This window comes from Protobothrops mucrosquamatus, unplaced genomic scaffold (genome assembly GCF_001527695.2).
Source record: "Protobothrops mucrosquamatus isolate PMUCROS unplaced genomic scaffold, P.Mucros_1.0 scaffold4537, whole genome shotgun sequence".
In the NCBI taxonomy this organism is placed as follows: domain Eukaryota; kingdom Metazoa; phylum Chordata; class Lepidosauria; order Squamata; family Viperidae; genus Protobothrops; species Protobothrops mucrosquamatus.
This window is the reverse complement of record NW_015390442.1, coordinates 1-12229: the sequence shown is the minus strand read 5'-3', so window position 1 is coordinate 12229 and position 12229 is coordinate 1. Positions and strand designations below refer to the sequence as shown.

The 12229-nt window shown below is 59.7% G+C and overlaps 1 protein-coding gene across 1 annotated transcript in view; it reads right to left on the bottom strand.

Moving 5' to 3' along the window:
- ZNF335 (zinc finger protein 335) overlaps positions 1–4075 on the bottom strand; it is a 9285-nt gene extending 5210 nt beyond the window's left edge. Inside the window, exons 1-12 of the mRNA XM_015828464.1 lie at positions 3997–4075; positions 3579–3722; positions 3345–3482; positions 2830–2994; positions 2586–2738; positions 1638–1863; positions 1361–1538; positions 1151–1263; positions 1008–1026; positions 640–756; positions 475–551; positions 230–390 (exon numbers count right to left, since the gene is read on the bottom strand). Of these exons, the coding sequence (XP_015683950.1) occupies positions 230–390; positions 475–551; positions 640–756; positions 1008–1026; positions 1151–1263; positions 1361–1538; positions 1638–1863; positions 2586–2738; positions 2830–2994; positions 3345–3482; positions 3579–3722; positions 3997–4075 (1570 nt within the window). The remainder of the gene's footprint in view (positions 1–229; positions 391–474; positions 552–639; positions 757–1007; positions 1027–1150; positions 1264–1360; positions 1539–1637; positions 1864–2585; positions 2739–2829; positions 2995–3344; positions 3483–3578; positions 3723–3996) is intronic.
- Positions 4076–12229: the final 8154 nt, after the last annotated feature.

Genomic DNA, 12229 nt, shown 5'->3' with positions numbered 1-12229 from the left:
CCACAGGCCAGGAAAGCAGATGGGCATCCCCAGGAAGGAGCTCCGGGACTGTTTTGGGGGGCTAGTAAAAAGCTGTTGGCACCCCGAGGCCACAACGGCAGAAGGCCACAAAGGAAGGGCCCACGGTTGGGATATGGGGGGGCAGCCCCGCACAAAGCCTCTGACAGACCCCCAAGGCAGTCAAGGAGGTCTCCTCCCGCGGGCGCCAGGCGCCGCACCCTGCAGGCACCTGTGTGCTTGACGGCCATGTGGGAGAGCAGGAAGTCCTCGCGGACGGTGGCGTAGGCGCAGAGGTTGCACCGGAAGGGGCGGTCGTTGATGTGGAGCAGCTGGTGGTTGAGGAGCAGCTTCTTGTCCTCGCAGACGTGGTCGCAGAACTCGCACTTGAACCTGCACGGAGGGGAGCCCGGTGAGCCGCGCCCCGGAAGAGCCGCAGGGGGACCCACCCCGAAGGCTCCGGTCGGGGACGCTCACCTGTGGTTGGCCACCGCCTGGATGTGGGTCAGCAGGTGCATCTTGAAGGTGTAGCGCTTCTTGAAGGACTTCCCGCACTGCGAGAGGGCGGAGGGGTCAGCCGGGGTCACCCACAGGGCCAAGCTTTGTGCCTGCCCCCCCCTTCCCCGGCAGCCCCACACCCACCTTGTCACACATGTGGGGCTTTTCGGAGCTGTGCGTCTTCATGTGCTGGGTGAGCCGCTTCTGCATGGGGTAGACTCGGCCGCAGACCGGGCAGGGGAAGGAGCTCCGCTTGGGAGCCTGGAGGGGAGAGACCCCCGCTGGGTCAGCCGCTGGGAGGGGGCCCAGGGAGGGAGGGAGGGGGGCTCTGCAGGAGACCACCAGCTGCTCCAGGGTTGGCCAGGCAGGACCACAAAGCCCAGAAACAAGGCCGTTTCCAGGACAGAGCCAAGCTGGGGCCCCCTCCCAATCAGAGGGGGCATAAGGTGGGGGGTGGGAGGTATGGGGGGGGTGGGAAGGGGGCCAAGGCTCAGGGGACCCTCCTTGCTTACTGGGTCGGCTCGCTTTTTCCTGCAACAAAGCAAAGGGGGAAAGGGCTTCGTCAGGAAACCGGAGCACGGAGGGAAGGCCCCGCCGGGTTCGGAGGCCGCGCAAGGCCAGGAGGGGGTCCAGAGCTCCTCTGTCCAGCACTCACTTGTCCCGGTTGTGCACGGCAGAGTGTCGGATGACGTCCTTCTTGTACACGCTGGTGTAATCGCACTCCTCGCACTTGTAGGGCTTCCGACCCACGTGGTTGAACATGTGCTCCTGCGGGAGGCAGACGAGAGGCTGGTGGCTCCTGGCAACACAACGGCTGCTTCCCTGCCTGGGGTGTGGGGGAGGGGGCCGGCGGGAGGAGGCTCACCTTCAGCGAGGACCAGCGCCGGGAGCGGTAGCTGCACTGCAGGCAGCGGAAGAGCTGGGGGTCCCCGGCCTCGTGGGAGTTCACGTGGAAGCGCAGGTCCTCGTGGGTCAGGAAGCGGGAGCCGCAGATCCGGCACAGGTACGGCCGCATCAACGGCTTGGCGGACTTGTAGCAGTACCTGCGGGGAGGCGCAGAAGGGGGGGGTGTCACCTGCGGGGGGCCCAAGCCAGAGGCCTCCTTCCAGAGCCACCCCGCCTCTCGCCTTCGCCCCATGTACTTGCGGTATTTCTTGCCCAGGAACCGATGGGAGGGCCGGCCTCGTCGGCGGGGAAGTGCCTCAGGCTCGCCGTGGGACGACGGGTCCCTGTTCTCCGAGTCCGACTGGCTCACCGCCACTTCCGCGAGGCGACTGGCGTCAGGGGGGACGGAGCTGGCCACCTCGGAGCTCTGCGCGTCCCCCTGCGGGTCACACGGTGAGGGGACGGCTGGCTCCACTTCACCGCCTGCCGAGGGAACAATTCAACCATGGAGATCCAGGTCTCCAAAGCAGCAGCAGCCAATGGCAAGAGAGAAGGCGAAGGGCTGCCGGCAACACCCAGGAAACGTCCACCGGATCCTATCCTGTACAGGGGGAGCGGCCATTCCCCGATGGGATCTCCGCTCGGGCCCCTCCGGGGACAGACGGTCAAGAGAACGGCCCGGACAGCAAAGGGGCTGCCTGGGGTCAAGAAGCGTCTTTCCTGAGCTGGCTTGGCGGGTAACATCAAACGAGGCCCCAGAAGCGAAGAGAAAGCCGGAGCCAGGAGGCCTCCAGGCTCAAGAATTAACTGGCAAAACCTCCCTGCTGGCTAAAGCAATCAGGACACAGCAGGAAACGCGCCTGCAGATGCACAAAAGACGGGAAATGGACCCAATCCTGCACAGAGGCCCATTCGCAAGCAGCAGCAGGTCTTAATTCCACTGGAAAAATCCCTGGAAAGCCTCCGGGCTTTTCTCCCCAAGGGGTGCTGCCTGAAGGAGCCGCTGTCAGGACTCTCAACCGCCCTTCAGCACAGAGGGCAGCCCTGCCCAACGGAGGGAGACAGGACAGAAGCCCAGAAAGTCCGCGGTGGTCTCCGCTGCCCAGGCCGGAAGCCTCAGTGCATCTCCGCCCCTCGCAAAGACCTTCCTGCCCACCGGCCCTTCCTCCTCCTCCTCCTCCTCCTCCCCCCCCGCGGCCCCTTACCTTCCGGCCGAGGGGCCCCTTCCAGGCGAGGGAACTTGCGGGGCCTCCCGGGGCGCCGGCGCAGTCCCTGCTTGGGGCATGGGGGCAGCGGGCGGCCGATCTTGGGCAGGCGCACGCGGGGCTCATCCTCCGCCGGGTTGTAGTCGCTGTCACCTGCAGAGGGACACGGGTGGGCACTGGTGGGGCAGCGGCAGCAGCAGCCACGCTAGGCGGGGGGCCCATTGCGTCCAGCCCCCCTTCTTACCTTCGGGGTCATCGATAGCACCAGCGTCCACAATGTCCTCCTCCTCCTCTTCCTCCTGCTGATGCTGCTCCCCTTCCTCCTCCTCCTCGGGCACCGCAGCCCCCTTGCGAGGGCGGCCCCTCTTCGGGGCGGGGTCGCCACATCCTGCAGCCAGAGGAGGAGCCCCTTAGCTGCCCGTGATAAGGGGCAGCGGACCCCCTCCACTCTCCCCCCATAGTGATAAGGAGCAGCAGACCCCTCCCCACTGCCTGCCCCCTGGATAAGGGGCAGCAGACTCCCCCCTCTGATAAGTGACAGCAGACCCCTCCCCTCTCCCCCCATAGTGATAAGGAGCAGCAGACCACTCACCCCTGCCTGCCCCCTGGATAAGGGGCAGCAGACCCCTCCCGTCTCCCCCCTGGGAATAAGGGGCAGCAGACTCCTCCACTCCCGCCCCTCCCCGGGATAAGGGGCAGCAGACCCCCCCTCTCAGCAGACCCCTCCCCTCTCCTTCATAGCGATAAGGGGCAGCAGACCCCTCCATTCCCCCNGCAGGAGCGTCTGCCGGGCGGCGCTGCGGAAGGGGCACCGCCGGCACTGGAAGCGCCGCACCACCACCTCCTCCACCAGCTCCTCCGCCGCCCTCCAACGCCGCCGCTGCTGCTGCCGGGAGCCTGCGAGAGCCGCGCGTCACTCGCCCCGCCGGGAGACCCCGGAGACCCCCCCCCCGCCCGGCCCCGGAAATGGGAGGGGTGGGGGAGGGGGCTCACCCGGGGGGGGCTCCTCCGCCGCCGCCGCCGCCTCTGCCGGGCCGGCTCCATCACCTCCGTCCTCCTCCTCCTCCTCCTCCTCCTGCCGCGGCCCCCTCCCGGGCCGGGGGTCGCCGTCGCCCCCGCCGCTCTGCGGGGCCGGGCCTGCGGGGAGGGGGAGGGGAGGGGCGGGGTCAGCGGGGGGGGGCTGAGGGGCGCGCGAGGGGAGGGGGAGGGGTCTCGGACCCCCGCGCGCAGCCGCCCTCCCTCCCTCCCTCCCTCCCGCCCCTCCTTCCGCGGGGCCTGTCCGAGCCGGGCTGCCCCTGGCGCTGCCTGCGCCCCGCTCGCCCGCCGCCATCTTGCCGGGCTGCCCCCTCGCTTCGCCGCCGGCTGGGAGCCGCCGCGGGCACCCGCTGCCCCGCCGCCGCCTCCCCCTCACCGCCGGCCGGTCCGTCGCAGGGCTCCGGGGGCTCCGTCGGCGGCCGCTCTTTCTGTTCCGGCACCCGCGAAGACGCCATGGCCGCTTCTCTCAGCCGGCGGAGGGATTCGGCGCTCGGACCTCCCCGTCGCCGACATCGCTGCTGCCGGAACTATTTCTGTAGGGAACGTGAGGGTGACGCGCTGCTACGCTCGGGTCTACTTTTCGTCGGCTTCCGCGGAAGCGCCGATGGCCTTTGCCGAGCGTGCGTGCGTGCGTGCGGGGCGGGGCCGGCATCGCTCCCGGAGTTGCGAGTCTGGCCGGGACGGATGCTGTAAACCAGGGCTAGGCAACCTTGGCTCTTTTATGACTCGTGGACTTCAACTCCCAGAATTCCTGAGCCAGCTATGCTGGCTCAGGAATTCTGGGAGTTGAAGTCCACGAGTCATAAAAGAGCCAAGGTTGACTTACCCCTGCTGTAAACCATGGTTTATGCTTAACCGTGGTTTAAAGCCTGGCGGGGCGAGTTTGCCGCCCGGAGGGCGAAGCAGACAAAGCCGGCGCAGGGCTCCAATGCAGGCGAGCCCGTCGCGCGGTCTCGGTCGGGGTGTTTTGCAAACCGCGGTTTGTGGGATGGGGAGGCCAACAATCGTGGCTTCTTTGGGGAAAAAAAGTCGGTTTAGCAAACCGTGGTTAGCCCCTCAGGCTTCGTTGTGGGCAGAGGGGAGAGGAGCCTCCCACGGGCAAAGGGCCGTCCCGGTGCCCCGCTGCGCCCCCAGCCTCTGATTGAGAGGGGGGCGCGCGGGGGGGACTCAGCTGTCCCCGGGGCGCCTGGAAGGAGGCTCCGGTTGCAGCTGCAGGGGCTGCATTGCGGCTGGCCCGGCCAGTCAGGGAGCTGCAAGCCTACTGGGGATGGGGGGCTGCTTGGGGGGGGCTGTAGGGTCTCCCCAGAAGTAGAACTGGACTGCCCAGGAGGGCTCCTCTTTCTCCCCTTGCCCACCCACCCACCCCGCCTGCCTTTCTCCCTCCCCCGTTGAGCCTCTTGTGGCTGCTGGGACTGGTAAGAGCAGGGCGCCCACTTGGGGAAGAGGAAATGGCCCACCCCCCCCGAGGGGCTGCACTGCCCCCCCTTTCCCTCTTCCTCCTGCCCCCCTGCGGGGGGGTCCTTGCAGGTGGAAACCCCTCTTGGGGGGGCACCCATACTGGCAAGGAGCTTCGTGCCCCTCTCCAAGTCAGCGGAGCATTGACGGCAGCCCTGCGCTCCCCCAGGCTCCGGGTGCACGGGGTGTGTGTGTGTGGGGGGGGGAGTGTTAGTCAGTGTGCCCAGCTTTGCCCTTCAGCCCCCCCCTCCCCAAGCCGGCCGCAGCTTCCGCTTCCCCCAGCCCTTCGGAGCAGTTGCCTTATTAGGAGCCCCCCCAGAGAGGGTGCCCAGCTGTGCCAATTGGGGCTTGCTCACCAGAGCCTTGCCTCATCCGAGGTTGCACAAAGCTGCCAGGAACAGACACCCCCCCCCCCCGCCACCCTTGCTTCACACTCTCCGGCCCCTCCTCGAAGGATTGGGGGTGGGGGGCCTGCAAGTGATTTTGCCCCAAGGGGGGTAGGCTGTCCACAAAGGGGGGGAGGGGTCCTGCAGGCCCCATTCCGCCTGAAGCCATTGCCACCCCAAACTTAAAGAGGGGGGTCTGCAGCTTTTAAGGAAAAGAGAAGAGGCAAATTGGGTGTCACCCCACCCTCCAGGAACCCCTCCCCCCTTCTTGGGCTGAGTGGTTTGTGTGGGACAGGGAGGGGCCGTCCTTGAGCCTGTGGCTTTTAATATTTTGGTAACAGACAATAAACTGTGTCTGCACAAAGGAGGAGGGGGGGATTGTTTGCACAAAGGAGGGGGGGGAGGGAGTTGGAGAGATTTTCCTGATTGTGCATTTCTTGCAAACTTTCCCTCTGCTGGGACTCGCACTACATGGAGTCCTCAACTTACAACCAGAAAATGTATGTGGTGAAGTGAGATATTTGTTGAGTGAATTTTGCTCCATTTTACGACTTTTCTTGCCACAGTTGATGAGCTAGCAACCCGGTTGTTAAGTGATTCAAGTCTCTGAATTTTGATCACATGACCCTGGGGATGCTGCAAAGGGTGTCAGTGTGAAAAATAGCCCTAAATCATATTTTTCAGTGCCGTTGTAACTTTGAGCGGTGAAGGACCAGCTGTATGAATTTATATCACAAGAGCAGAAAAGGCCACACTATTTCCCAAGGATGGAAGTGGGGGGGGGGGGCTGGAGCTCCAGGGATTGCCAAGAAGGGTTTGGGGGTCCTTCCCGCAGCATCGGACTGCTTCCCTTCAGTGGGAACCCGTGTCCCCTGGGGACGTTTGAAGGCCACGCGTGGCGTCAGCTCCCGGAGGGACTGGCTAGACGCGCAGGACCCAGAAGAAGCGGAGGAAGGACAACCGTCTCCCCCAAAGTCTTGGGGAGACCGAAAGCATGCTCTTGGTGTAAAAATCCAGGTTATGACCCCCCCCAGTGGTTTCCTCCTGGCAGGTCCCCGATCTGAGTCGAGTTGCCTCAGTTTCCCCATTAGGCAGGGAAGGTCGTTTCAATTCCCCCCCCTTCGCTGGCTTTGGTCTCTGGTCACGGGCAGAAGAGATGGGCAGAAGAGATGAGGCAGGGGGCCAGGGGTTCAGGGCTGGCCTTGACCTTCTTTGCCCCCAATAGAGTCCCGGCTCCTCCACGCCCGCCCCCCCCCCCGCGGTTTCTGTCCTGGGGGCCTAGAGGGGCTGATTCATCACTCAGGTTAATTTGCAACACTTCTCTGCAAAACAATCCGGAACCGCAAGGCCGGGCAGGAGCCAGGAAGGCCCCCAGCTGGGTTGAGGTGCCCTCTGCAGGCTTGCCAGGAACCCCTGGGGCCAGCTGACCCCTGGGGAAAGTTCTGGCACGGGCTGCGGCCCCCGCCTTGAAGCAGAGGGCAGGCGCTGAGCAGAGGGGGGAGCACAGCCAGGCTGGGTCCCTCCAAGATGCTGGGGGTGGGGGCTGCTGCCAGCTCTGGGGTGCAGTTGCTCCGTGCCTGCCCCATTCCAGAACCAGATCTGGGGCAAGGCCAGCTCAGAATGGGACCTTGAACCTGACCCGCGAGTGGGCGGCTACCCCCCCTGGTGCAGCCCCAAAATGAACAGCTTAATCAAATTTAAGCAAGAACACTCCCCCTGCACACCATGCGTCAGGCAGCAGGTCAAGTATGTACACTGCAAATTACTAGAGGCGCAAAAAAGACGGAAACCGAATAACTTTATTTTTTGCCCTTCGTTTTGTTTTGTCTACTTTTCTGTTTTTCTCTGGCCTGTACACACAACAAGTAACGGTATAATGGAGATCTTTGCATTAACTAGTAGCTAACTTAAACTAGAAATGTTTATTGTACAGTTTTGTAATATGTTTATTGATATAACTTGTATTTGTTTATTAATTTGTTTAGCTTTGGATGAAAGATTAACCTTACGTTTATTGGCATCCACATATTAAATCGCAGTTAATACCGACACAAACGTCTTTTTCTCTGTCTGGGAAGCTTCCGGCTCTGTCAACATCGGAGTGTTAACAATCTCTGCCCAACACTCTTATCAAAATATTATGACAACTGTACCAAAACAAGGAAGCAGAGTCTGAAGAGCTCTAAAAAAATCTGCTTTTCACAGGACCTTCCTGAAGCCAGAAGAACTTCCTTTATTGCTCAATGCACGGCTTAGTCCTTCACTTGCGACCACAACAGAGCCTAGAATTTCTGTTGCTAAGCGAGACAGTTGTTCAGCAAGTTTTGCCCCATTTTATGACCTATCTTGCCACAGTTGTTAAGCGAATCACTGCAGTTCTTCAGTTAGTAACACGGTTATTAAGCGAATCTGGATTCCCCGTTGACATGGCTTGACAGAAGGTTGCCAAAAGGGATCATGGCCATCATGGCCATCACAGATACGAGTTGCCAAGTGCCTGGATTCTGATAATAATAATAATAATAATAATAATAATAATAATAATAATAATAATAATAATAATAATAATAATAATAGTAATAGTAATAATAATAGTAATAGTAATAATAGTAATAGTAGTAGTAAAGTTGGAAGGGACCTTGGAGGTCATCTAGTCCAACCCCCTGCTCAGGCAGGAAACCCTATACCATTTCGGACAAATGGCTGTCCAGTCTCTTCTTAAAAACTTCCAGTGTTGGAGCATTCACCGCTTCTGGAGGCAGGTTGTTCCACTGGTTAATTGTTCTAACTGTAGGAAGTTTCTCCTTAGTTCCAGGTTGCTTCTCTCCTTGGTTAGTTTCCATCCGTTGCTTCTTGTCCTGCCTTCACGTGACCACACGTTGTTGCAAGTGTGAAAAACGGCCACAGGTCACTTTCTTCAGTGCCTCTGTAACTTTGAGCAGTCAATAAACGTATTGTTGTAAGAAGAGGACCGCCTGGGCTTTGGGACTCCTCATGGGGGGCGCCTGGGGGGGCTCTGCCTTGTGCTCCCCAGGGAGGGACACCTTCCCCCCCCTGGAGAGTCCACTGGGGCTCCCTGGCGCAAGGTGTGCTTAGCCCACCCGTGAGGAATTAGAGGATTGAGGGCTGCGGGACTTGACGCTCTCTGCCGCTCAGGGACCCCCAAAGCGGGACCCGGAGAAAGGCGGGGCGGGGGCCCAGGAGCTGCCTCCCCTGGAACAACCTGCCAGCCGCTCTGGGACTCAATAGCTTTTGTGCACGCAGCCCACGGTGGGGAGTACTCCCCTCTGACTCCCCTCTTCCCGACCTGATGGGCTTCTCTCCCTTTAGGCCCTTTTCCCTTTCTCCGGGGGGGGGTCGGAGGGGGCTACTCAGAGTGAGCCCCAACCCCTGTCCCAGCCCCGGCTGTGTACCGGAGGCGTCGCGGCAGCGCCGGCTCAACCCCCCCCTTCTCTCGCCCCTGCGCCCTGATCTCCCCCCCACGGGTGTCGGAGGGGGGCTGCCCCACTCGCACGGGGCCACGAGAAGCGGGCGAAGGATCCGCGTCCCGGGTTGCTGCGGCTGCCAGTCGCGTGGCGGGCGAAGCCACCAGATCCGCCTTCTCCGTCCTCGCCCGCCACGCGCGACGCCTCCGGGCAAAACACGGAGGAGGGTCCCGGCGGTTCCCGGGCTGCCCGGAAAGTGCAAGGCTGCCCCGCTTGGCTCCGCCGCCGGCCGAGCTTCCCTCTGTGCGGCGGCCGAGCAGCAAAGCCCCAAGGGGGGAACGAGCAGAGGTCCGGGGGTGCCCGGGGCGGTGGTGGGAAGGGCCGAGGGTCCGCACTGGAGAGGGGACCCTGGCCGGGTTCAAAGCTCCTCACTTTTTCACGCGTGGGAGACGTGTGGATTTCCCCACCCCACGTGCGTGGCATGTTTGAAGGCTCACACCTTCAAGCAGGCGGGGGGGGGGATAAAACCCAGCTGGACGGACCCCCGTTTATCTTCCGAAGTGCAGGACCTCAGCCCGGCTCTGGGAAAGGATGGATCCCGGTCCGTTTGCTCCCCAGGGGGGTCTCTGGGTGGGCCTTGGCTAAAGCCCTGGGACAGGTAACTGAGGGTAAGAGGGTGCCTGAGGCCGGGAGGGCCACCCTGCCCCAAAGCCCGCTGGAGCGTCTCAGCTCTTCTTCAGGGAGAGCACCCAAAAGAAAGGGGGTGGGGGGCAGCTCTTCCAGACCAGCCTGGGGGCACAGCAGCTTGTCTGTATCCCACCCTCCTTCTGGATGTCCTCCTTGCCCACTGATGGGACCCTGCAGACGGAGAGAGCTCCTCAAGACTGGGGCTTTGTGATCATTTCTGGAAGGGTGTGTGGACTTCATAAAATGATCCAAGACCTGGAGACTAAAACGTACAGTAAGAAGAACGGCTGCAGGACTTGGGTTTGGCTAGTGACTAGTCTAAGAAGAAACAGGGGCTGCCAGTATCTGAGGGGCTGCCACAAAAAAGAGGGGGGGGGTGTCAAATTATTCTCCAAAAGCACCAGAGGGCAGGACAAGAATCAATGGTTGGAACCTGATCAAGGAGAGAAGCAACCTTGAATTAAGGAGAAACTTCCTAACAGTGAGGACAATTAACCAGTGGAACAACCTGCCTCCAGAAATCGTGGGTGCCCCATCACTGGAGGATTTTAAGAAGAGACTGGACAATCACCTGTCTGAGATGGTATAGGTTCTCCTGCTTGAGCAGGGGGCTGGACTAGAAGACCTCCAGGGTCCCTTCCAGATCTATTCTATTCTATTCTATTCTATTCTATTCCATTCCATTCTATTTTCTATTCTATTCTATTCTGTATACACGCACACCTACATCTACACTAGACTAAGTGAAACGCTGGGAACCAGGCATTTCTCATGCTCTGTTTGAACAAGGCCATCACCCGCACCCAGGACAGGGTTGATTTGTTTAGCAGGTCCCATAAATCCTGCAAAGGCTAATGTGTCCCAGGAACCCCCCTCCTGTTATTTTCTGTAGGTTGAAAAGGAGCTGTCCATCATTGTCACACACACACACACACCCCTCCAACCGGCTGGACACGGCAAAGTCCACGATTTTGTTTAGCAACTTGCAAAGACATCCATCGTCCAGGTTTGTATACCTGAGTGCCCAGGGGGTCATCCAGGAGTTGCAGCCCCCCCCCTCTCCGGCCACGGGCTCCCTGTGCTCTGCCTTTCAACTGGGTGTTTCTTTCCCTGTTTTGGTCCTGGCAGGTGCGCTTGGTTTCTGCAGGTGCTCCCTTCCTTCTTTTGAGCCAAGGAAGGAACAAAGGGGGGAGAGAAACGGGGACTGCACGCTCCTCGGTTGCAAGGATCGGACAGAAGGAGAGCCATTCGTCATGGATTGTGTCAGGCTGCACAGCCACACCAGTCTCCAGGGAGTCTCAGCTGGGGGGCCATTTAGGCCCCGAGGGGCAGAACAGCCCATCTGCTGGCACCGATCCCCACCATCCAAGTTTCCAGCTTTCTGGACACCACATTAGGGCTCCTTGTGCTCCTTTATGACAGCCAGTTTGATCTAATGAGGTCCAAAATTAGGAGGCTGTGAGTTCTAGTCCTGCCTTATGTACAAGAGCCGAGTGGGGGACTTTGGGAGAGCCTGGGGAAGAAGACGACCGGGGCTGGGGGGCTTCCACCTGAGCAGCCGAGAAAAGCAGACGGGCTTGTCCAGGGAGTCACCGGGTCAAGTTTGACTTAAAGGTTCCACTCTAGAAAGCACCCAAGTTTTGTAAATTTAATATTTTATTACCCTCTTCTAAAATTAGGTTTGTGGTCATAAGCCGAGGACCACCTTATGTGTAGGTTTGTGTTATCTCGTGCGGTGACTGTTTTACTTCTAAGTCAATGTAACACAAACCTACACACAAAGAATACAGGTGGCCCTCAACATACGACCGCCATTTGGGATCAGGGTTTCCGCTGCTAAGCAAGGCAGTTGTTAAATGAGTCACGCCCGGTTTCACAACCTGTTTTGCCACGGTTGTTAAGCAAATCAGACAGTCACTAAGCGAATCTAGCTTTCCCCCCAGTTTGTTTGTCGGAAGCCGGCTGGGAAGATTTGCAGATGGCGATCAGACCCGGCGACCGACGTTAGCCGAGTTTCGATCCCGTGACCCCGGGGAAGCTGCGACGGGTGTTAGGAGTGAGGGCTGTTCGTAAGCCCCTTTCTTCAGTGTGATTGTAGCTTTGCTGAATGAAGGGTTGTATCATCACCACATGAAGAACATTCCTGTCCCCGACTTACAGTTTGTTTAGTGACTGTTCAAAGTTACAACGGCACCGGAAAAGGGGTTATTCACACTTACGACCTTTGCAGCATCCCCAGGGTCACGTGATCAAAATTCAGACGCTTGGCAACTGACTCACATTTATGACGGTTGCCCTGTCCCAGGGGGGGTCACGTGATCCCTTTTTGCGACCTTCCGACAAGCAAAGTCCATGGGGAAGCCAGATTCACTTAACAACCCTATTACTAGTTTAACAACTTCAATGATTCACTTAACAACTGTGGAAAGAAGAGTCATAGAGTGGGGCAAAGCTCACAACAAATGTCTCACTTAACGACAGAAATGTTGGGCTCCATTGTGGCCGTAAGCTGAGGACTACCTGTATATTCAAGAAGCAACGGATGGAAACTAACCAAGGAAAGACCCAACCTAGAACTAAGGAGAAACTTCCTGACAGTCAGAACAATTAACCAGTGGAACAACCTGCCTCCAGAAGTGGTGAATGCTCCAACAGT